Genomic DNA, 23732 nt, shown 5'->3' on the forward strand with positions numbered 1-23732 from the left:
AATGTGGGAAATAATTAGAAATAAACTATAATATAATCTGTAAATGAACTTCATTATAATTGTAATTGATACACTTAAGATTAATACAATATTCATTGTCTATTTCTTAAACCCTTTAATCCCTTTTATTACTTGCAACTACTGCTAACATAGACATAGGTGGTCGACTTCTTTTGTACCCAACTCTGACTTGACAAAAAAGATCATAAATACTAGAAAAAAAATGACACATTATTCCAACTCTGACTTGTTTGTCAGGAGGGGTTGCTGGATATCAGTTTCACAGTTTTGAGATTCAGTGTCTATTGAGATGGAAATCTTTTTAAAATCTAAGTTTCTCTGTTCTTCCATGCTCTTCAAATCTTTTGCTTTACCCCATAGCACTACATACAATCCTCCAATAATTGCAGTAGCACCAACAAAGCTGTAGAAGAAATTAGCAAAAATAATTTGTGTCAACTTTTAGAATAAAAAAGAAATAGAGTTATTAGAATCTACACTACTAATAGTAAACCTTTTCCGTTCCAATTTTTTTTTCCTTTATTATTTATTAATATGTCATTGATTTACTTATATTTATGGTTTTATTAAAAGCAAGTTCCTCATGAGTATTTATAATGGTAAAATTATCCTGACTATGAATTTTGTGAATGATTTTGAACACAATTACCTTCCAATGTGGAGCTCTTCATGAAGTATAATAGAAGAAAGAACTGTAGTAATTATAGTCGAGAGTGGGCTAAACATGGCAGAATACAAAGGCCCTCTAACCGATATGCACCACGATTGCAGATAGAAGGTCACAGCAGATCCAAAGAAACCCTGTAAACCATAAAATTGATCAACTGTATCAATATATGTTCCTCTTAAATAGCTAAGAGATCTTAAAAGAAGGCAAAGGAATCAAGTTAGGTACTGCATATATGCAAGCAAAGAGGTCACTCAAAGAAGTGAAGCGCCAAATTCTCAAATCTGGATGAACGTAAAATGTTGCGGTGGCTGCTTGTAGGGCTGCCATCAAGCATGTCCATGCCGAGAGTTATAACGGGTCAGAGTACGATTTGCAAATGGGGACCTACAAAGAAATTATTTGCAACAATTTCTAGTATATATATATATATATATATATAGAGTTAGGCTGGGGTGCTATGGATAGCATAGTGGCCTCTATGCTACGGCTCAATATTCGAGTTTTCAAAATCCAAACGGTCGATCCGAACCGTTCATCTTATTCTCCATATTAATATCTGCTTGGAGACCAAATTTTACATTTTTCTGAATTTTTTTAATATTTATTAAGTATTTTACAAAATTGTTGATCCAACGGTGGCTGCACAAAACAGTAAAACCGTTGGATTAGCGATTTTCAAAGTGGCTTAATAAATAGTAAAAATATTCAGAAAATTATAAAATTTGGTCTCCAAGCAGATATTAATATGGAGAATAAGATGAACGGTTCGGATCGACAGTTTGGATTTTGAAAACTCGAATATTGAGCCGTAGCATAGAGTCCACTATGCTATCCATAGCACCCCAGCCTAACTCTATATATATATATATATATATCTTCATGTGAAATATAGCAAGATTTGGCTAGTATAAATAATCTTTTAATCAAAGTCTGGAATTTGGTACAAAAAACTATCTTTTTAATTTATTATTTTTATTCACAATTTGGTATTATTTTACCTTTAATTAAAGTTACCTGTAATATAAGCCATAAAGACCAGAAACTGCTTGCTCCCATGAGATAGAGGCCACCAATAACCCATTTGTCGATATTCGTGTGAAGATCTTCCATTACATTTTGGAAAGACATGTTTAAAAGCTTTGGACCTTTGAAGAAGGCCATTGTCATTGCTCCTCCTACACAAATCATGGTGCCAAGTATCTTAGCCCAGCTTCTTAAACTTGTTAATTTCACTGTCTCTAATCTGTAAATTGTAAAATGATAGATTTATATAATTGTTCACTTTATATCCTTCACAATATTTTTTATCAAGTCGCATATAATTAGCTAATATTAAAAGTTCAAAAGAGTATAATACATACCCAATAGAAGCAGCCATTACAAAAGTAATTGCTGGAATTAGGTTGGCCATAGCTGCAGCCATTGATGGAGACCCCAAATTTACCCCCTCATAATACAATGACTGATTCATGGTGACACTGTTGAGTATTTATATAAGACATTGGAAAAATAAAAAAAATTAAGATAAATCAATATAACAAATTTCCAGCTTAATTGAATTGCAAGTAATTTCATACATACCCAGTTAAAGATGCATGGAAAACCAATCCAAAGCCTTTATAATTGAGAGACATGTCAGAAACCCTGCCCCTGTAACACATGATAATTGATTATAACTATGTTTATATATATATAGCTACTAAATTTTGGAAATATCTAGCAATCTTCCCTCTATGACTCTTTTTTTAACTTGAGAAATAGCAGCATGATCAATCCATCAATATGGACTCTACTATGCTCTATTGCTCTCTGTATTTAAATTGACTCTGGTTTTCAATGATGGTGTTACAGATGTCACCCAGACATTGGTTATATATGTTTTGAGGTCAGAAAAGAAAAATAAGGGAAAAAAAATGTTCTCCACTGTTGTGCCTTGATCAAGTAATAAATTCAAAATTCAAACTATGACTAGTAGGAAATTAACAAGTTATTCCTCTTTGTATGAAATTGTTGTGTCAGTGCTATCTATAAGGTGATTAAAGAGAAATTATACAGTATATATACAGTACGTACCGCTTTGCAAGGAGTGTGAAAGGGAATAGAAAAAGAGTAGCAATGCTTTGTCTGTACACCACAAAAACCATGGTGCTGAAACCGCGGTTGAATGCCGCTTTCGACACCAGATTAATTCCTGCATATATGCACTGTGTTGCCACCATAGCCATAAATGGTTTCTGTCCCTCTAAGCTAAACCCAACCATTGTTGTGTTTACACTTAGAGAGGGAGAGAAGCTTTCAAAAGAGAGAGAGAGAGAGACAACGTACGTTACAACAAGGATTTAAGGTGTACATTGTACATTTTTTATAGAGGCACTATTACAGTTTGCATGCAATTAAGAATTTTTTTATAAAAATCATAAATAAAAAGCAATATTTTATCAAATCAACTTGATTGCTTTAGTTTTTATAAAAATCATAAGAACCAAAATGTCATTTCGGTCCGAGTCATTTTCACAGATTTCGATAAAAAAAGTGATAATAAAACTTGTGAAAACACAAAATGACATTTCGGTCCCCAAAAAAAAAGTGTTTTAGACCAAAATTGTATTTCGGTTCTTATGGTTAAGCAATCAAGTTGGTTTGGTAAAATATTATTTTTTATTTATGGTTTTTAAAAAAAAATTTTACAATTAATGTACTGATCAAGTGATCATCATCTCGTAGAGCCCACAATAGGCTTTCGTTTGCTGTATCTATATATGTTGCAAACTTTGGATTGTTGGACTTAGGCCTACTAATATTTGGGCCTGGAATCTGTAACCCATCAATTGAAATAATTGGGCCTGAACAATTCATCTTGGTTCAAATTAGCAAATACATTGCGCAATTGTCGATGCCTCATCCCCTGCAAATTAATATCTATCTCAAATATTAAGTATCATTTTAATAAATATTAGCATCAAAATACCTTTCATTGTTTTATTAATTGAAAATTCATACTTACATACATACTTACAAACATGGATTTTTATCTTATTTTTCAATTGTCTTAGCAGTAAAATAGATTTCGTACCAAATACAAAATAAGATATACTTTAACAAATATTTGTATAATTTACTCAATATATTATTTTTTTCAATTGAATTCTCAGATACTTATTTCAATTGGTTGTTTGATGGAAAACCCAATTGGGCCAAGCAGTCTAATTGGGCTGGCTTTTATTTTTGTTTAATTTATAACGATTATTTTTAAACCAGACTACAGATTGCAGAAATTTTTTATACAGATTTGAATGATTTCTGTGTTCCATTTTTAAACCAGACTATACAAATTACTTAATTTTGGTAGTCATATTGTAGTTATGTATATCCAATAACTAAACAAAATCTCCCCAGTTGAAAAAAAAAATGGCCAAAATTAATATTTTAATTGAAGGACATGGTCTTAATAAAAAATATCATAAATACTAACAAAAAATTGACACATTAATCTTCTATTTTTCCAACTCTGACTTGTTTGTCAGAAGGGGTTGTTCAATATCAGCTTCACAATTTTGAGATTCAGTGTCTATTGAGGTGGAAATCTTTTTATAATCTATAACTCTCTGTTCTTTCATTCTCTTCAAATCCTCTGCTTTACCCCATAACACTACATACAGTCCTCCAATAATGGCAGTAGCACCAACAAAGCTGGAGAAGAAATTAGCAGAAATAATTTGTGTCAACTCTTAGAATCAAAAGAAATAAAGAGAGTTATTAGAAGTTACAATACGAATAGTAGATATTGGTGATAAATTGTAATAACCGATATAAGTGTTCGTCGCCTGCGAGTCAACCTCTGTCATTCCAATTCCTTTATTTCCTTTTTCTTATTATTTATAGATTTTTCATTGATTTGTTGATTATTTATGGTGGCAATCAAGTTTCTCAATGAGTATTTATTACTGTAAAACTATCCTGACTATGAATTTTGTGAATGATTTTGAACACAATTACCTTCCAACGTGGAGCTCTTCATGAAGAATAATACAAGAAAGAACTGTTGTAATTATAGTCGAGAACGGGTTAAACATAGCAGAATATACAGGCCCTCTAACCGATATGCACCAAGATTGCAGATAGAAGTTCACAGCAGATCCAAATAAACCCTGTAAATCATGGATCAATTAATTATATCTATATATGCTCCCCTTAAATAACTAACAGATCTGAAAAAAAGGCAAAAGGGTTAGTTAGGTACAGCATATATGCAAGCAAAGAGGTCACTCAGAGAAGTGAAACACCAAATGCTCAAATCACCAGGATGCATGTAAAATGTTAAGGCGGCTGTTTGTAGGGCTGACATTAAGCATGTCCATGCCGAGAGTGATAACGGGTCGGAGTACGATTCGCAAATGGGAACCTACAAAGAAAGGGAAAGACCAAAATTATCATATTTCTTTGGAACCACTACTTTTAGAATAATCTTTTTATCAAGATTTGGAATTTAGTAACATGAGTACACAACTTTCTTTCTATTTATTCTTTTTATTCACAATTTAATATTGTTGTAACCTTTAATGAAAGCTACCTGTAATATAAGCCATAAAGACCACAAACTGCTTGATCCCATGAGACAGAGGCCACTGATAACCCATTTGTCGATATTCGTGTGAAGATCCACCATTAAATTTTGGAAAGACATGTTTAGAAGCTTTGGTCCTTTAAAGAAGGCCACTGTCATTGCTCCTCCTACACAAATCATGGTGCCAAGTATCTTAGCCCAACTTCTTAAACTTCTTAATTTCACTGTCTCTAATCTGTAAAATGCAAATTTAAATGAGGATCGAATTCAAATAATTTCATTGTCTCTTAATTTCACATATAAAATAAGATTAAAATTTTAGGAGTATAAAACATACCCAACAGAAGCAGCCATTACAAAAGTAATTGCTGGAATTAGGTTGGCCATAGCTGCAGCCATTGATGGAGACCCCAAATGTACCCCTTGATAATACAATGACTGAGTCATGGTGACACTGTTGAGTATTTATATAAGACATTGCAAAAGCACCAACTTATCATTAAAAAAAAATCCAGCTTAATTGAATTTCAAGTAATTTCATACATACCCAGCTAAAGTTGCAAGGAAAACCAATCCAAAGCCTTTAAAATTGAGAGACATGTCAGAATCCCTGCCCCTGTAAATTTGAAAGGTTTCAAGCATAGTAAGAAATATCGGCCGATACCGATACGGATTGGCCGATACGTATCGTTATCGGCCTACCCCGATCCGATCTTGAACCAATCCTCACGTAGAAAATCATAAAGAAAAAGCAAAAAAAAACTCCGATCCTGAGCTGATACCGATCCGATACCCCAATCCCGTATCGGTATCGGCCGGGACCGATCCCGATCCCGATACCGATAATTCCTACTATGATTTCAAGTTAACAGAGATGCTTAAACATTTAAAATTAATTCAGATCAACACATGATAATTGATAATGACTACGTTTATATATATAGCTACTAACTTTTGGAAAAATCTAGCAATCTATCCTCTATGACTCTTTTTTTAACTTTGGAAATAGCAGCATGATCAATCCATCAATATGGACTCTACTATTCTCTATTGCTCTCTATATTTAATTTGCCTCTGGTTTTCAATGATGGTATTACATATGTCACCCAGATAATGGTTATACATGTTTTGAGGCCCGAAAAAAATAAATAAAGAAACATAAGTGAAAAAAAAATATGTTCTCCCTTCTTGTGCCTTGATAAGTAATAAATTCAAAATTCAAACTATGACTAGTAGGAAATTAACTAGGAATAGTACCAAATAATAGACAATTTGTTTCATGCTAGGGACTTTTAAGTTAAAAATGCTGATTGGAGATCTAATTTTACTTAAGGTATTCCTCTTTGTATGAAATTGTTTTGTCAGTGCTATCTAAAAGGTGATTAAAGAGAAACTATACAGTATATACAGTACGTACCGCTTTGCAAGGAGTGTGAAAGGGATTAGAAAAAGAGTAGCAATGCTTTGTCTGTACACCACAAAAACCATCGTGCTGAAACCATGGTTGAATGCCACTTTCGAGACCAGATTCATTACTGCATATATGCACTGTGTTGCCACCATGGCCATCCATGGTTTATGTTCATCTAGGCTGAATCCACTCATTTTTGTGTTTACACTTAGAGAGAGAGAGATGAACTAAGAAGGAACCAGAGACAAAATTTAGGATAAATTGGCCAATAAAAGAAGAGAATTTCCTGTATTCCCCTCAGAAATCTCAAAATTACATATCTCTAAAATTCATAATATCATATTTACTCAATTATTGACTTTTCTATTAAAACTCATTTAAATTTTTTTTTTTTTTAAAACTTGACAGAAGCTGTCAAGGCTTTGGTTAAACTAAGAAAAATCACAATGTGATACATCAGAGACTGAACTACACGGTATCAATCGGTACCGTTTACTCATTTTAAATTTATAAAGTATCATTTTTACCCTTATTAAACAAATGGGTCATTTTCTTCTTCTAATTGGTCAGTTGTGAGAACAAATGGATCATTTTCTTACTTGTGACACACACGCAAGAGTAATATACCAAAATGTCACTGTATATGTGTCACAAGTCAAAAAAATAAACTAATTGTCCTCGGAAATCAACCAGTTAGAAGATGAAACATTTTTTTTCACATACTGCATATTTTATTTTTTTAATAAAGGATACAATGGATACTTTATAAATTTCAAATGAGTTTTATTGGATAGTTTTGTGAACTTTTAAAATTTTAAAGGATAAATATTGATTTTCTGAAAAATATTGATTTTGTATCTATCTTAAAAAAATAGTAAAAAAAATTTATCTATTTTAAAAAAATAGTAAAAAACATTGATTTTGTATCTATCTTAAAAAAATAGTAAAAAAATTTTAAAAAATATAAAATTTAATCTCTAAGCACATTTTAATGTAGATATCATGTTGAGTAGTTCAGATCTTTTGTTTGCATTTTGAAATTGAAAATAAAGATGTTGGAGTACGATTGGGGCATAAAACAATGTGGCACTTGGGCCCTCCTCTATTTTTTTTTTTATATTTGAGTCAGTGAATTAATGATTCTGATATCTTTCTTGAGGGTATTCTTTTAAGATTAATAATAATTATAACATTAAGCGGTGAAATAATTTTTTTATTTTTACATCTAGTTTATCCTTATCTCTATTCTTATATTAAAATATTATGATCCGCTAACGACAATGATTAAAAATATGTAATTTTAGCTTAAATATCAACTCTCCAATCAAATAGTTTGTCTTAGTTGGATTCTATGCATACTTTTTAATATTTTTCTACACGCAAAAATCAAAATTTATTTAAACACGTACTCACCACATTACTCGTCATATGTAGATATCATTATTTTCTCATTTGTTTCTATTTTTTAATTTTTAAAATGTTATTTAAGGATACAGATCTATGATAATAGTTGCAATTCCACTTTTTTAAACTAAGAATGTAGCTCTGAATTGGAAAATAATGAAAGAAATTACTTTTATCCTTCAAATAGAAGGAATGAAGACTAAGAATATTAAGAATAAGGAACAAATTTAAAAAAAAATAAAGAATTGTTCACTGTTTTTTTTTTTCTCACTTAATCTATTGCAATTTAAACTAAAAAAAATAACCATTCTCTTTGTTCCTCTCAATTTTCTTACCATAAGTTGGTCTTTTTTGCCTAAATTGGAGAGCACATGGTTTGTGCTTTTAAAAGGCACTTTCTAGACATTGTGATTCCATGAAAAGTAATTATTGCATTTGACAAAATTACAAAGGAAATAAATTCGGTAATTCTTTGTTCCCTACTATTTCAATTCCCTCATTTATAACTATTCCGATTACCTAAAAAAGGATGGAATTTTTTCGTTCCTGACCAATGAGAATCACACGAAGCAGACTTTTTATTTTTTTCATTACGTCTCTTTCTTCTTCTTCTCTCTCTGCTGCATGTACTCATGACCAATTCCTTTTCTTCTCCTTATTTCTCTGCCTTCCCTCTCTAGTCCCTATCACCTCCTTCAACATATCAAAATTTGTTATTGACACAACAATATTATAAAATTTTAGAGAAAAGGTTTATGTCCACTGAGTTTTGTCCACCATTTGTCCACAACCTTATCCAACTCTCGTTCTAACTGTCGGTCCCCACCTTCTTCTAATGATTTCCTTAAACAAACCTTCCTTCCTCACCAGCAATTCCATTTTACAAATTTTCGATCTCTCCGCTGACTCTTTTCTCTTCTAATCTCTCTCCCCGTTCTCTTCTCTCAGCATTCTTATGGATTCAGATCTGATCTCGCCCCGTTTACACACTAGCTTTTGCCTCGTTTCTTTTGCATCTAGATCTGATCTCGACATAACATACTTTCTTCTCTTCCCGAAATCTCTCTTCTGATCATCAAATCATCACATCGACCTTTACTTCTGCCTCTAAAACACCATTGCAAGATCGAATATGAAGAATCAATGAAGAATCGATGCTAACTTGGTCGACAATGGAGCAAGAGGAAGAGAGGGACGAAGGGGCCCTTGACAACGACATTAACTTGCTCAGAGAAGAACGGTCTGGAGCATAATCGGGATATTTTACAGTATTCACTTTGTAGTTTTACAGTATACAAGATTCAATTTTACTGTATACAAGATTCAACCCAGTGAACAGATTTTGTTTGTGGTGAACAGATTTTTGTGTGGTGAACAGATTTTTGGTGAACAGATGATGGATGTATGTATAGATTTAGAAATTTTACAATATACATGGTATTATTTTATGGTTTATATTTTGAAATTTTACAGTATACATGATTCTTTGCAGGCTGTAGTTTAAGCTGAAATGTAGCATTTTTTACATTTTATCTTACAGTATACATGGTATTATTTTATGGTTTAGAGTTAGAAATTTTACAATATACAAGATTCAATTGAAAATTTACAGTATTATTTGAAAATTTTACAGTATACAAGATTCAATTGAAAATTTACAGTATTATTTGAAAATTTTACAGTATACAAGATTCAATTGAAAATTTACAGTATTATTTGAAAATTTTACAGTATACAAGATTCAATTGAAAATTTACAGTATTGTTTGAAAATTTTACAGTATACAAGATTCAATTGAAAAATTTATTGTATACAAGATTCAATTTTACAGTATATAAGATTCAATTTTACAGTATACAAGATTCAATTTTACAGTATACAAGATTTAACCCAGTGCAGACGCTAATAACTAACTCTAACTGCCAATAACCACTAATAACCGCTAATAACTAACTCGAACTGCCAATAACTTCTTATAACTGCAATTTCCAAAAGTACAGTTTGAAAGTACATTTCTTTTCTCATTGCAATTTTCTTGGGGAGACCCAATCCCTCGCCGAGAGGGGTTGCATTGAAATCCATCTCTTCATTTATTTTTATAAAAGAGTCTATCTTCCATTCGGCTTCGCTACTGTAATCCTACACCAAGGACATGTAGCCATATTTCTTGACTACCACTGTATCATCTAACAAACAGAGATAATACCACACGAATTCTCCAACCGGGTATAGGGGGATCTCCCATTCAATATCGCCTATGGTAAATGGACCATACTTGGTATTATACATTCTTTCGAAGGATTTTTTATTTTCAACAATTCTTCGTTTATTCAGCCCTGCGGTGCAAGCCGTGAAACCTCCTTTGTTTCAACTGTAAACACTCCTTCAGCAAATGAACCCATTGTTGGATGAGGTGAAAAAAAAGCCATTGAGGTATTGCACAAATTAAGAATTTGAAGGATGATTGATAGGGAACAGAAATGAAAGAGGGCTTCAATTTAGGGCGTAATTAACAGGCAAAAGACTATTTCTCTGTGTGCAAAGCACGCAGCTAAGACATGAGATATAGTGACAATGATTTGAGAATATTCCTTCCAGAATATGTTTATTAATTGCAACATGTTATCTACTATTCAATAAAGTCAAAACATACAGATTTTGAATAAATTTATATATATTTTCTTTTCTTTTGCACATCAATTCCGTACGGACCGTACTAATGAAAATCTAGTTGCTGCCAAATTTGGATTTGAGGCCTTAGGCCTGCTTGTATTTGGGTCTACATCCGTAACACATAAATTAAGAATAGTTGGGCCTAAACAATTCCTAATTTTATATTTGTAAATTTCGAGCCACAATATAAAAAACCCTTTGATTTTTCAAGCTCCCCTATGTGTGCTGAAGCTTTGATTCATATCTGCTATAGCAGAGTTCAAAATAGGTAATTCTCTACAAACAGCGTATATTAATGGTAGGAGTGCGTATCCTCTGAGATATCTCATATTTTGCATGACCGACGTGTCCGGTGTCTATTCGGGGGTGACGTGTCTGGTGGCTATTTGACCTTTGAGATTCATGCAGAATGTATTGCAACGGTTGGGATTTTCCAAAAAGTCACACAAAATATGAGATATCTCAGAGGATGTGAATTCTTAATGGTAGCGGGTCATGAATATATATAGTAGATTTTGGTGATTTTCTCCAAGCAAGAATACAATTACAGCTCTGTACTTTGGCACATAAATGCTTGAGAATTATATGTATATAATGGAATCCTTTCTCCGTTTTGTTAAACAACCAATTGGCGCATGAAAAATTCAAGCAATTAAAAAAAAAATCATAATTGATATTCCTTTCAAATTGACCAATGTACAGAGCACCACCAACTAATAGGATTCTGAATTGAACTTGCAAGATCACCACCTCCATTCCTTTCTTTGAGAAGAAATAAAGATCATATTAGACTTCCAATGGTTTGGATTAATTTAGTATAAATTCAATCGGTCAAAAGTAGAAGGTCATTAAATTAATTTTAGTGCATTCATTTTTTGAACGTTTTTTGACCGCTTGACTTTATACTAAATTAATTCAAATATTTAAAATTTTCACATGTAGACGCATCACTCGTAAGATTGGCTGGTTTCAACAGTTCAGATTCGTCATTTGAAACCGATTTAATGGGTTTTGGAGTTAAGTTCACCAAAGTGTCGGTGAGCTTAAGAACACCCTAGTTCTACTCTATATATATAGGCTGTGGCTAATTTGTCGGATTTGTCATTAAATCGTCCTTTTCAAAACACACACACACATATATATATATATATATATCTATATATAGAGTAATGCTACGCTACTTTGCAAATTAATTCGGCTGTTTTAATTTGCGTTTCTGACCCTCCGATCTGCTTCAAAAATAGTGTTGATCAGATCTAAAATTTGCGGAACTGGACGTCTCTTGTAGAGCCCCCTTTACATATCCTTTTGAAATTATCGGAAATGGAGATCTCCAATTAAACCCCAGACGCGACCCGTTCCCTCTATTCCTCTCCTTTTCCTGGCGACTGAGCGAAAACCTAAACCCTAGACCTCCCCGACCCCTCTCCTTCTCTCTCACGCGAAAAAGAAAAGAGGCGACGTCGCTCCCTCTCCTTTCTTTCTCTCTATCAGAGTCGCTCATTCACCTCTCCTACCAGTACTTCCCTTCGCCTCCGACTGGTCACTCGAAGTCTAAACCTAGCGCCTCTTAGTCGCTCAGTCGCTGCCTCTCTTGCCAGGTGCTCTCTCTCTCTCTCTGAATTCAAGCAACAGTCTATGCATCATCACAAAGGTAGTCTGAAACACCTTATTCTGACTGTAGTCTCTTGTTCACATTGATCCGACTTTATGTAGTTCAATTGCTGGCAGTAAGAGACAGAAAGTAAAAAGAGCTTTTGCTTCTAAAATACCATTTCAGATAATCTGATAGGAACTTTATGTTCCAGATTATCTGAAATCTGTTGAATGTAATCCAAGTCAGCAGCCAAGTCAGCAAGGTGCATAAGAACTGCAGTTTCTAGAAGCTACGTTTTTAGTTGTAGGTCTATTTCTGTTAAGAATTAGTTGTAACCAGGTTGTTAATCTTCTTAGTCAGACACGTTCTCTGTTTAGACGTGTGCAGAAAAGGGTAGTTTCTATATTTAGTTTGTCATGCAGTGGGTTGGTTATAGGCTAGTTATAGCAGCGTTATTTTGGGATTAGTGGGTTCTAAATATAGCTGTCTGTAGTGGGAGTAGTTGGTTCTAAATTTAGATATTGTGTTACTTTAAATACTGAACTTCTGTAATCGAATGTGAGGAATGACAAGTTGTTGCTTATAGTTGAAAATTGTAGTTGTTCTCTGTTTTTTGTACCAGCAAATTTACCAGAAAAAGGCTGCTGCAATCAGCAAAGTTTCCAACAAATTGGTATCAGAGCCAAAGGTTAGAGATCAGGGCAGATCCGACCATGGCAGAGAACATGAGCGTTTCAAATCCATCGATTCCGCTGTTCAAGGGAGACAACTACGAGTTCTGGAGCATCAAGATATGAACTTTGCTCAAGTCGCAAGGTCTATGGGAATTGGTGGAGACGGGAGCACCGACCGCAGATCTCGCACCAACAGAAACAGTGAAGTGAGATACGAAGGCGCTGTTCTTCATTCAACAAGCCGTTGCTGACACGGTGTTCACAAAAATAGCAGCAGCGGCATCGGCAAAGGAGGCATGGACAACCCTGAAAACCGCATTCCAGGGAAATTCAAAAGTTCTCGAGATAAGGTTACAAGGCTTGAGAAGAGAGTTTGAGACGCTGAACATGAATCAAGGCGAATCTGTTCAAGCATTTCTAACAAGAGTCACATCCATCGTCAACCAAATTAAGAGTTGTGGCGAAGATCTCACAGAAAAGATCGTGGTTATGAAGGTGCTCCGCAGCCTTACAGCAAAATTCGACCATGTCGTGGCAGCAATCGAAGAGTCCAAGGACCTCTCCACAAACTCTTTCGACGAGTTGATGGGTTCGCTGCAAGCCCATGAAGTACGACTTCTCAGATCTGAAGAGAAGGACGATTCTAAGGCATTCCTCACCAAAGGCAACTCAAGTAGAGGAAGAGGTCGCAGCGGTAGAGGTCGTGGAAGAGACACGAGCAGCAACCGTCAACAACAACAAACAACAAAAAAGGATATCGAGTGCTATTATTGCCACAAGTTCGGTCATGTCAAGGCAGATTGCTATAAGAAGAAGAGGGAAGACGGACAAGGCAAGCAAGGCGTTGAATGCCACTATTGTCACAGAATTGGTCATGTGCAGGCTAATTGCTACAAGAAGAAGCGTGAGGAAGAGCAAGCCAATGTTGTAGAGGAGAAAGGCACCGAAACCATGCTCTTCATGGCAAAAACTGATGAGAAATCAGACGTGAGTCAAGTTTGGTTCCTGGACAGCGGATGTTCTAATCACATGTCCGGTTACAAGTATCTCTTCGAAGAATTGGATGAGTCATACAAGAAGCCTGTGAGTCTCGGTAACGACAAACAAATACAAGTTGAAGGTATCGGCAAGGTGGCTGTCCAAACTGCAAACAATACAAGGTATCTACACAATGTATACTACATCCCTCAACTTTCACAAAATCTCCTAAGCATTGGGCAAATGATGGACAGCGATTATGCAAACAAATTCGAAGGCAACACTTGTAAAATTGAGGAGTCATCAACAAAGCATGTGATGGCAACCATCCGGAAGACACAAAATAACTTGTTTCCCCTGGAAATAACAGAGGTTGATGATACTGCACTTGCAATAACAGAACCTAGTCAAAGCAGATTATGGCATCTAAGGTATGGGCATTTAAATATTAATGGTTTGAAATTACTAAACCAGAAAAATATGGTGATAGGACTACCAGAGATAGAGGAAGTCGGGTTATGCGAAGGTTCTATACTTGGAAAACAATCAAAATTGCCATTTCCGAAGGATCAATCTCTCCGTGCAACTCGAGTACTTGAACTGGTGCATACCGACCTATGTGGGCCCATGGAGACGAGTTCAATGGGAGGAAGTAAATATTTCATGTTGTTCATCGATGATTTCAGTAGAATGACATGGGTATTCTTCATTACCTATAAAAGCGAAGCATTTAAGATGTTCAAGAAGTTCAAAGCCATGACTGAAACGCAAACCGGCATGAAACTGAAAGTGTTAAGATCAGATCGGGGTGGTGAGTATCAATCAACCGAATTCAAGAAATTTTGTGAACAAGAAGGCATCTTGCAGCAACTAACCACACCCTACACCCCCGAGCAAAACGGTGTAGCTGAGCGAAAGAACAGAACCGTTGTTGAGTTGGCAAGAAGCATGCTGAAATCAAAAGGCATACTGAATTCTTTTTGGGCAGAAGCCGTAGCCACAGAAGTCTACATTCTCAACCTTTCACCAACAAAGGCAGTCATGAACAAAACTCCGTATGAGGCGTGGTTCGGAAGGAAACCAACCGTGAGGCACTTACGAGTCTTTGGATGCGTTGCATACACTCTTATCAACTCGCACAACCGAAAGAAGTTGGATGCCAAATCTGAAAAGTGCATATTCATATGGTATTGTATTCAATCGAAGGGATATCGACTCTACAACCCTGAAACAAAGAAGACAATTGTCAGCCGCAACGTGATGTTTGATGAGAATACGAGTTGGAGATGGAATTCGGAAGGTGTTGAAGTACCGATTGCTTTACAAAATGAGGAGGATGAGGACAGCGAGCAGCCTCAATTTGAACCAAACACCGAGCAGCCTCAAGTTGAAACAAACCTAAACGAAGACATACCAACACCATCACGAGTTTATACAAGAAGAAGCAACCAATCGCCACAGCAAAAGACCAAAACCTTGCAAGAATTATATGCAACAACACAAGAGCTTTTGGTGGCTGATCCCGAGTGCTTTGAAGAAGCTGCTGGAAAGGAAGAATGGGTTACAGCGATGAAAGAAGAAATGAGAGCAATTGAGGAAAACAACACTTGGGAGTTAGTACAGCTGCCAAAGGATCACAAGCAAATCGGGGTCAAATGGATCTACAAAACCTAGCTTGGTCCTGATGGGGAGGTGCTCAAATACAAGGCAAGATTAGTTGTGAAAGGATATGCACAAAGGCAGGGAATTGACTACAATGAAACATTCTCCCCTGTTGCGAGGTTTGAAACCGTTCGACTCATGTTAGCACTTGCTGTCCAATTAAAGCAACCAATCTTTCAACTTGATGTTAAGTCTGCCTTTTTGAATGGAGAACTAATGGAAGAGGTGTATGTCGAGCAACCTGAAGGTTTCAAAATCAAAGGCAAAGAAAACTGGGTGTATCGGCTCTACAAAGCACTTTATGGCTTGAAGCAAGCCCCACGAGTGTGGTATAGCAAGGTAGATGCATGCTTTCAGACCTTGGGGTTCACGAGAAGCAAGAATGAGCCGAATCTCTACATCAAACATAACACAGGTCTGCTGGTTGTTTTTTTATATGTTGATGATATGATCTACTTCGGTACAGATCAAGGAATGGTTCAAACATTTAAAGAACAAATGATGCGTATGTTCAAGATGACAGATTTGGGTAAGATGCATTACTTTCTAGGGCTAGAGATTGAGCAAGAAAAAGGTCATATGTTCATTTCTCAGAGGAAGTATGCCAAAGATCTAGTTGAGAAGTTCGGTATGAAAGGATGCAATCTCGTGCAAACACCATCTAATGTCAACGAAAAACTCACAGCAGAGGATGGCACAGAACATATTGATGCAACACGATTCCGAAGTTTGGTTGGAGGCTTGATGTATTTAACACACACATGACCCGACCTCTCGCACTCAGTTGGGGTCATCTCAAGGTTCATGCAAACACCGACCAAACAACACATGGGTGCAGCAAGAAGGATATTAAGGTATGTTGCAGGCACAACGAGCTATGGACTGTGGTACAAATCTGTGGAGAATCCAAGTTTAATTGGGTATAGCGATAGCGATTGGGCAGGGAGCTTAGACGATAGAAGGAGCACATCCGGGCAAGTGTTCTTTTATGGCAACAATGCAATTTGCTGGAATTCAAAGAAGCAATCAACCGTTGCACTTTCCACAGCTGAAGCAGAGTACAATGCTGTGACTTCAACTGCACGTCAAGGGGTCTGGCTTAGACGCATGCTAGAAGAGTTAAATTGCAAGCAAACAGGAGCAACAATAATACTATGCGACAACCAGTCAACGATAGCAATGAGCAAAAATCCAGTGTTTCATAGTCGTACTAAGCATATTGATACAAAGCAACACTTCATCCGAGAGTTGGTTGAGCAAAAGGAAATCGAATTGGAGTATGTTAATACAAATGAACAAGTTGGAGATATCATGACCAAGGCTCTTGCAAGAGAGAAGTTTATTTGGTGTCGAAGAATGATGGACGTAGATGACTTTGGATTAAGGGGGAGTGTTGAATGTAATCCAAGTCAGCAGCCAAGTCAGCAAGGTGCATAAGAACTGCAGTTTCTAGAAGCTACGTTTTTAGTTGTAGGTCTATTTCTGTTAAGAATTAGTTGTAACCAGGTTGTTAATCTTCTTAGTCAGACACGTTCTCTGTTTAGACGTGTGCAGAAAAGGGTAGTTTCTATATTTAGTTTGTCATGCAGTGGGTTGGTTATAGGCTAGTTATAGCAGCGTTATTTTGGGATTAGTGGGTTCTAAATATAGCTGTCTGTAGTGGGAGTAGTTGGTTCTAAATTTAGATATTGTGTTACTTTAAATACTGAACTTCTGTAATCGAATGTGAGGAATGACAAGTTGTTGCTTATAGTTGAAAATTGTAGTTGTTCTCTGTTTTTTGTACCAGAAAATTTACCAGAAAAAGGCTGCTGCAATCAGCAAAGTTTCCAACAAAATCACCAATTTCTCTGCACTAGACCTACTGAGAAGACGCCCTTTTCAAACTTTTGAAGCCAAAGAAAGAATGAATTGTGAAATTTTATATACTAAATAAATTGGATCTATTAATTGGTGATTTCATTGGCTCTTTTATTAAGCTGTGACGGTATAATGCAGAGAATAGATGTTGCTGAATTGGAGCTTTTGGGGCAGCACAGTGAACATTGGCACTTTGCAAAATACCATTTCAAGAGAATCTGATGGAGAAGTGTAATAAATACAAAGATAACATATCCTAGAAGAAACATGATTACAGGGACCAATTTGCAAAAGATACCCAAATTTGTATACATTGGCACTAGATCAGGAAATTCATGTCATTGGCTCAAGCAAGGTAGGGGCAGAACTGGAACTCAACCAACTGATGCAACGACATGACCAAGAGGACATACTGATTGGGTTGCACATTTTGATGTCGATGTTGTAACTTGTGTGTATTATCTGCGGGTTTTGATGGGATGGATAGTACAGGAATCTTTTGGGTTTTCATATTTTTTGTTCTTTTTTGTAAAGTGTCAGCTTTTATGTATCATAATTATCTGCATGAAGTTTGCAAGTCAGCTTAATGTAAAACACTTCTTATTTGTTACTATTATTGTTTGATGTTGTAACTTGCTGTATTACTGTTATGTGAATCTATAAAGTTCATAGTTTCATTTTGGGCATTGAAGAATATCTCTATATAATTGTTATTTCTCATGTATTAGAGATGCTGTAAGGTTTTGTAGTGCTTGTGTATGACAATTTGATGTATGAAATTTGTCGGTCAACATTGGCTCAATCATTATGTTCTTTATTTTTGTACCAGTCAGTTTAAAATTATGCTAGTTTCCTGTACCAGCCAGTTTTGTCATAGATCATTTTCACTTAAGAAATCGATTACATACCAATACAATTAATCACAAAAGGCTACATGATGAAATAATCTCTTTCATCACTGTCACAAATAAAAAAAAGAAGCCAAATTAACAGTGCATGCTTTCCATTAAAATTTTTGTTCACACAGTGCAAGTTTTCTACTGCCATTGCAAATACATCTCTAAATTCTGACAAAAAAAAGATAGAAATACACAACACTTTTTTTTATTATTTCAAAGCCCATGGACAATATTAAACAAGTATCCTTACATCATAGCAAACATCCCAGAGATATTGTAAAATTCTCCAATTGCTACTGGTACCACAAACTGGTATCAGATCCTAAAACATAGGTTATATACCCTAGAAACCTTGTATTATTCAAATTCTAAGCTATGCTTACACCTAGAATTCCTAAATTATGAAACTGAATTTTTCACAAGACTAGCTTGATTGGTTGCACCTTTGTTGCTCGTTTGATTCGGAAGAGAGGAATCACAACTGAGACTTGATCTACTAATACTACATCAAATGACGACCAGAAGAATACTACACATAAAGCTACAAAAATACAACGAATGTAGGCACATATGGCATGAAAGCGGTAAAAGATATGCCGTGGTAGGAAATCATTATGTGCAGTGAAACATGGACATCATGTCCATGTGAAACAAGCTCACATGCCGCATCAACAATCAGTTGTTCTGCCCCACCTATTTTTCAGAAGAAAAAAGACAAATAACACATACATAAAAATTGAGATGTATAAATGAAAATAACAGGATGCTTGTTTCCAGCACAAAACTAGACAGCATGCTTGTTTCCTCCGCTAGTTATGGTTTCAGCCAAAATTTGGGCAATTATGCTCCTTAATGCTAAGTACTAGGGCCGTACCCATAAGTGTTTTCTATTAAAATATTCTAGACACCGTTTTAAATTCCTATCAAATTTTCAGTCATGAAGCTAAAAAAAAGGATGGAGGGGTCTAAATACATTTGTTTAGACTTTAGATCCCCGTATGACTGAACAAAATGATGTATCCATCTATCCATCAATAAAGAGAATAAATAAATTTAAAAATAGAAGTGTTTTATCATGGGGTCTCAATATTAGCTTACCTTCGGTTGGAAAAATCACAGTTGGAGATTGAGCAATTGATTCGAGATTAAAAACGATCTCCTTCCTTCTATGACTGAGGAGCTTAAAAATCACAGTTGGAAAGTACTGGTAGGAGAAGCTAGGTTTAGACTTTAGAGAGGGGAGATCGACTGAGCGACTCAGAGAGAGAGGCGACTAAGCGACTTCGCGACTTAGAGAGGCGCTGATCACCTCTTTTCTTTTTCGTGTTAGAGAGAAGAAGAGGGATCGGGAGGTCTGGGGTTAAATTGGAGATCTCCATTTCCGATAATTTCAAAAGGATATGTAAAGGGGGCCCTACAGGAGATGTCCAGTTCCGCAAATTTTAGATCTGATCAACACTATTTTTGAAGCAAATCGGAGGGTCAGAAACGCGAATTAAAATAGCCAAATTAATTTGCAAAGTAACGTAGCATTACTCTATATATATATATATATATATATATATATATAATTAAAATGAGAAAAAAGGAAACTGCCAATATGATACAAGCAATAAAAGAACATGAACAACTTAACAAAAACACAGATCACAACAAAACCTTTGAAAAACAAAAAACTGGATAAACTCCGATCCCTGTTAGAGATTAAGTGGGTATATAATGTGGAAAATAATTAGGAATACAAGAGTGGTAGGTAGGAGATGATTAATTGGAGATGTTCAGAAATAAACCATAATATAGTCTGTAAATGAACTTCATTGTAATTGTAATTGATACACAAGATTAATACAATATTCATTCTCTATTTCATCAATCCTTTAATCCCTTTTATTACTTGCAACTACTCCTAACATAGACATAGGTGGTCGACTTCTTTTGTACCCAGAACAGTTGAAGCAATTATTTCAATCATGCTGAACAATTTTGAGCAGATCACACTCATGATACTCCGACAGATCTATTGTGGTTATCATGGCATCGGCAACCACCTTGGTAAGCTTGTGCTCGCATATTAACTTGAGCCCTTCAATTTTAAAACGATGTGCTGCGACAAACATGCGGTAGTATCTCTCTGGTGGGGTAACCTCCTCGAAGTCAGGCGGCAAGGTATCGGTATAAATGAAATGGAGCAAGTGTTTAAATGTGAGTCCATCAATGTGCCGTACGGATACACATAAACTATTCATGCTCATATTAATATCCTTTTGTAGGGCGAGAAGTTCTGATCGGAAAACAGATGAACGAGCCGCAAGCACACACCTATGGGCAGCAAATGTGTCTTTTTTCACAAGAAAAATAATATCTGCAAAATCACCAGTTACCAGGAGGGTTGATGAGGCTGTCGAAGGCACAGAAAGATTTGGTGATATGAACTCGGGTTGATGAGGCTGTTGAAGGTGCACAGCATTTGCCGGCGCCTTCCTGAAATCGTCAGCAATGACCCATAATACGAATTTGTTCAAGAAGCAATCATCTTTACAATATTTCTCTTGCTCTGATTTGCTGAAGTATGTTAACTGTACCATGGGGAGGCCCAATACCTTGGCAAAGGGGAGTACTTCGAAACCCTTCTCTTCATTTAATTTTGTCCATCTGTGGATCTTCCAATCACCATTGCTACTGTGATCCTGCACCAAGCATATGTAGCCAAACTTCTTGACTACCACTGCATCATCTAACAAACAGAGATAATATATCAACAATTCTCCGAACGGAAATAGGCGGATCTCCCATTTGATGTCACCCAGGGTAAAGGGACCGTACTTGATAGTATACATTCTTTCGTAGGATTTTATTTTGAACAATTCTTGATTTATTCGACCCTGGGGTGCAAGCGTTGAAACCTCCTTTGTTTCGAAAGTATACAATCCTTCATAAAATGAGCCCATAGAATGCTGCCTGAGGTGAAAAGAGCTGTTGAGGTATTGCACAAATCAAGAATTTGGATGATGATTATTGAGGAAGTCTTTGATAGGGAACATAAATGAAACAAGGCTTCAAAGTAGTGTGTAATTAACACGTAAAATATTAGTTCCTTGCATGCTCAGCAAGAGATGATTAGTGACAAAGATATGAGAATATTTATTCTATATTTGTTCCTTTATACTTACTCTTTTGTGCTCATTCGTGCCTTGTTTAGCCCACTAAGTTCATATTCTGATTATAGTTACAAGTAAAGAAGTTTGTTGAATTTAAAAAAAAAAAACAAATCACACAACCTGAACAGATTTATCAAAGGTTAGTATTTTGGTCATATCTTTCTCAAACTGACTCGGATTTAGCTAAATAAAAAATTTCTGGAAAATTGTAAAGGAATCTACAACATCTATATTTTGAGTATCTTTAAACATATCTTGGCCAAGTAATTTGTTGATAGGTTGAAATTTTATAGAAAAAATGTCTAGGGCTTTGGTAGGAATTCGACCTAAAAATCTTGTTTAGCTTAGGGATTTCAACGATAAAAATGTTACTGTCAAACTTAGGATGATAATTTCAAGCCATAGTCATATTTGAATTATTTTTGTGTTTAATTTGGTTAGACAATGTTAATGTAGTTAAGATGTTGAGCAAGAGATTAATTACTTAATTTTGGTTGTCAAACTGGAAATATGTAGATCCATGAGTTGGGATCTTCCCAATTAAAAAGTAAAATGGCCCAAATTAAATTTTTCATTGAATGACATGGTCTTGAAAAAAAAGATCATAAATAATAGTAAAAAATTGACACATGTTGATCTTCATTCCAACTCTGACTTGTTTTTTAATACTGAGCTTTATATTTATTTGTTAACTAAATGAAGATTACAAAAACAAAATTAGAGTTGAAGTTTCAATAACTCATGCTTCTGTAATTCGATCCTATTCAACAATTCTTTATTTTTTAATAATATGAACAAATAAAGCAAAATTCTTTTTTTTTATTATCTTTTGGTGACTTAATTTGCTTCATGCATGCTTGACACGGGAGCAGGCAAATGTACAAATTAAGCGTAATTGGTTCACCAAGGCATGCATGCATGAGCCATCTGTTACCGGTACACTTAATTAGGAGCCACATAATCAACATGAGTTAAAAAATCATGTCAAGAAATATTAATTTTTAAGTATTTATAATATTTTTCAATTACGGAAAGCAAAAAAAAAAAAGTCTAGCCCCGCATGTCAATATAATATAACTATTAGTATTTATTAATTATTTAATTTCATTGATGTTTGAAACTGGTCTGGCTCGATTCGAAATTGGCCTGAATTGTTCTAAAACCTCTAACTCTTCCTATTCTTCTCTGATTCGTCTCAATTCAAACTATTAACGAACCAAATTGAATTAGTTCGAATCGTATCTAACTAAACTCGAACTCCTGTTTGAAACCCTACTTTGAATCAAACCAGTTCAGTTCGAAATTGGTTCAAAAGAGACCCGTTAATTGAGCTTAACATTGTTATGAAGACCGAAAGCACAAAACAAACCCATTAGTTGAACAATGGCCTGATATCAAGCAAAGATACTACCACACGTTCTACTTAAAAAGAGGACTAACACTACTAGAATTCACTCTTTTTTCATGCTCCCGAAAATGGCTTTTTCCAAGGGATTACCCTTGAAAAAAGCCCAAAAATCGTTATTTTCAAGCGCTACCCTTGAAAATACTACCGTTGATAATACCCTCCTTGGAAATAGTCAGTATTTCCAAGGGGACCGTTGGAAATACTCTTTTCTAGCTTTTTTCAAGAGACTACCCTTGAAAAAAGGACCGTTGGAAATACTTTCAAATTTGACTTCTGTCTACATTATTTTCAAGGGGAGCATCGTGGAGCCCACTAGATTATTTTCAAGGGAAGCATCGTGGAGCCCACCAGATTATTTTCAAAGGGAGGGAACATGGGTCCCACTTGAACATTTCCAAGGGTGACACCCCTGGGACCCACTTGAGTATTTTCAAGGGCAGTTTATGGAGGACCCACCCCAGCAAATTCATGGCCAACAAAAGTGGGCCCCACCTGGTCAAATGTTGGTGCTATTATTTGAATGAGTTCGTGCATTTTTTTTCCATGGAAATACCTCTGGAAATACTAGCCTCCTTTTTTTTTGTACCAGAATGCTTTCATTGGATTATTCTCCCGGTACCAACCCAATATTCCTTTACAATTCCCAATTCTCATTCAAACTGATAACACATCTTACAAATCGATAAAAAACACATTGAGAAAAGAGATTGCAAAGCATTTAATAAGCATAAATCATTAACATAGCATAATCAA

General features: G+C 35.4%; 3 protein-coding genes and 1 pseudogene across 4 annotated transcripts; 1 reads left to right on the forward strand and 3 right to left on the reverse strand.

The window, feature by feature from the left end:
* Positions 1-231: 231 nt before the first annotated feature.
* On the reverse strand, positions 232-6909 carry LOC144545643 (WAT1-related protein At4g30420-like; annotated as a pseudogene). Its single transcript, XR_013508569.1, has 7 exons — positions 6673-6909; positions 5803-5871; positions 2053-2169; positions 1706-1934; positions 917-1075; positions 671-822; positions 232-424 (listed from the first exon to the last, which is right to left on the reverse strand). The product of XR_013508569.1 is annotated as a WAT1-related protein At4g30420-like (transcript).
* LOC144545447 (WAT1-related protein At4g30420-like) lies at positions 4097-5704 on the reverse strand. Its single transcript, XM_078294026.1, has 5 exons — positions 5593-5704; positions 5262-5490; positions 4923-5093; positions 4688-4839; positions 4097-4381 (listed from the first exon to the last, which is right to left on the reverse strand). Exons 1-5 carry the CDS (start codon positions 5700-5702, stop codon positions 4186-4188), a joined length of 858 nt encoding a protein of 285 aa, XP_078150152.1. The 5' UTR covers positions 5703-5704; the 3' UTR covers positions 4097-4185.
* A 6114-nt stretch (positions 6910-13023) lies between the features above and the next one.
* LOC144545804 (uncharacterized) lies at positions 13024-17130 on the forward strand. Its single transcript, XM_078294373.1, has 2 exons — positions 13024-14145; positions 16745-17130. The coding sequence occupies exons 1-2, from the start codon at positions 13402-13404 to the stop codon at positions 16766-16768; spliced, it is 768 nt and encodes a 255-aa protein (XP_078150499.1). The 5' UTR covers positions 13024-13401; the 3' UTR covers positions 16769-17130.
* A 3247-nt stretch (positions 17131-20377) lies between these two features.
* Positions 20378-21250, reverse strand: LOC144545644 (BTB/POZ and MATH domain-containing protein 1-like). The gene has a single exon (XM_078294205.1). The coding sequence runs from the start codon at positions 21248-21250 to the stop codon at positions 20378-20380; it is 873 nt and encodes a 290-aa protein (XP_078150331.1).
* Between the last annotated feature and the right edge of the window lie 2482 nt (positions 21251-23732).

Source organism: Carex rostrata, chromosome 28 (assembly GCF_964058835.1).
Source record: "Carex rostrata chromosome 28, lpCarRost1.2, whole genome shotgun sequence".
Classification (NCBI taxonomy): domain Eukaryota; kingdom Viridiplantae; phylum Streptophyta; class Magnoliopsida; order Poales; family Cyperaceae; genus Carex; species Carex rostrata.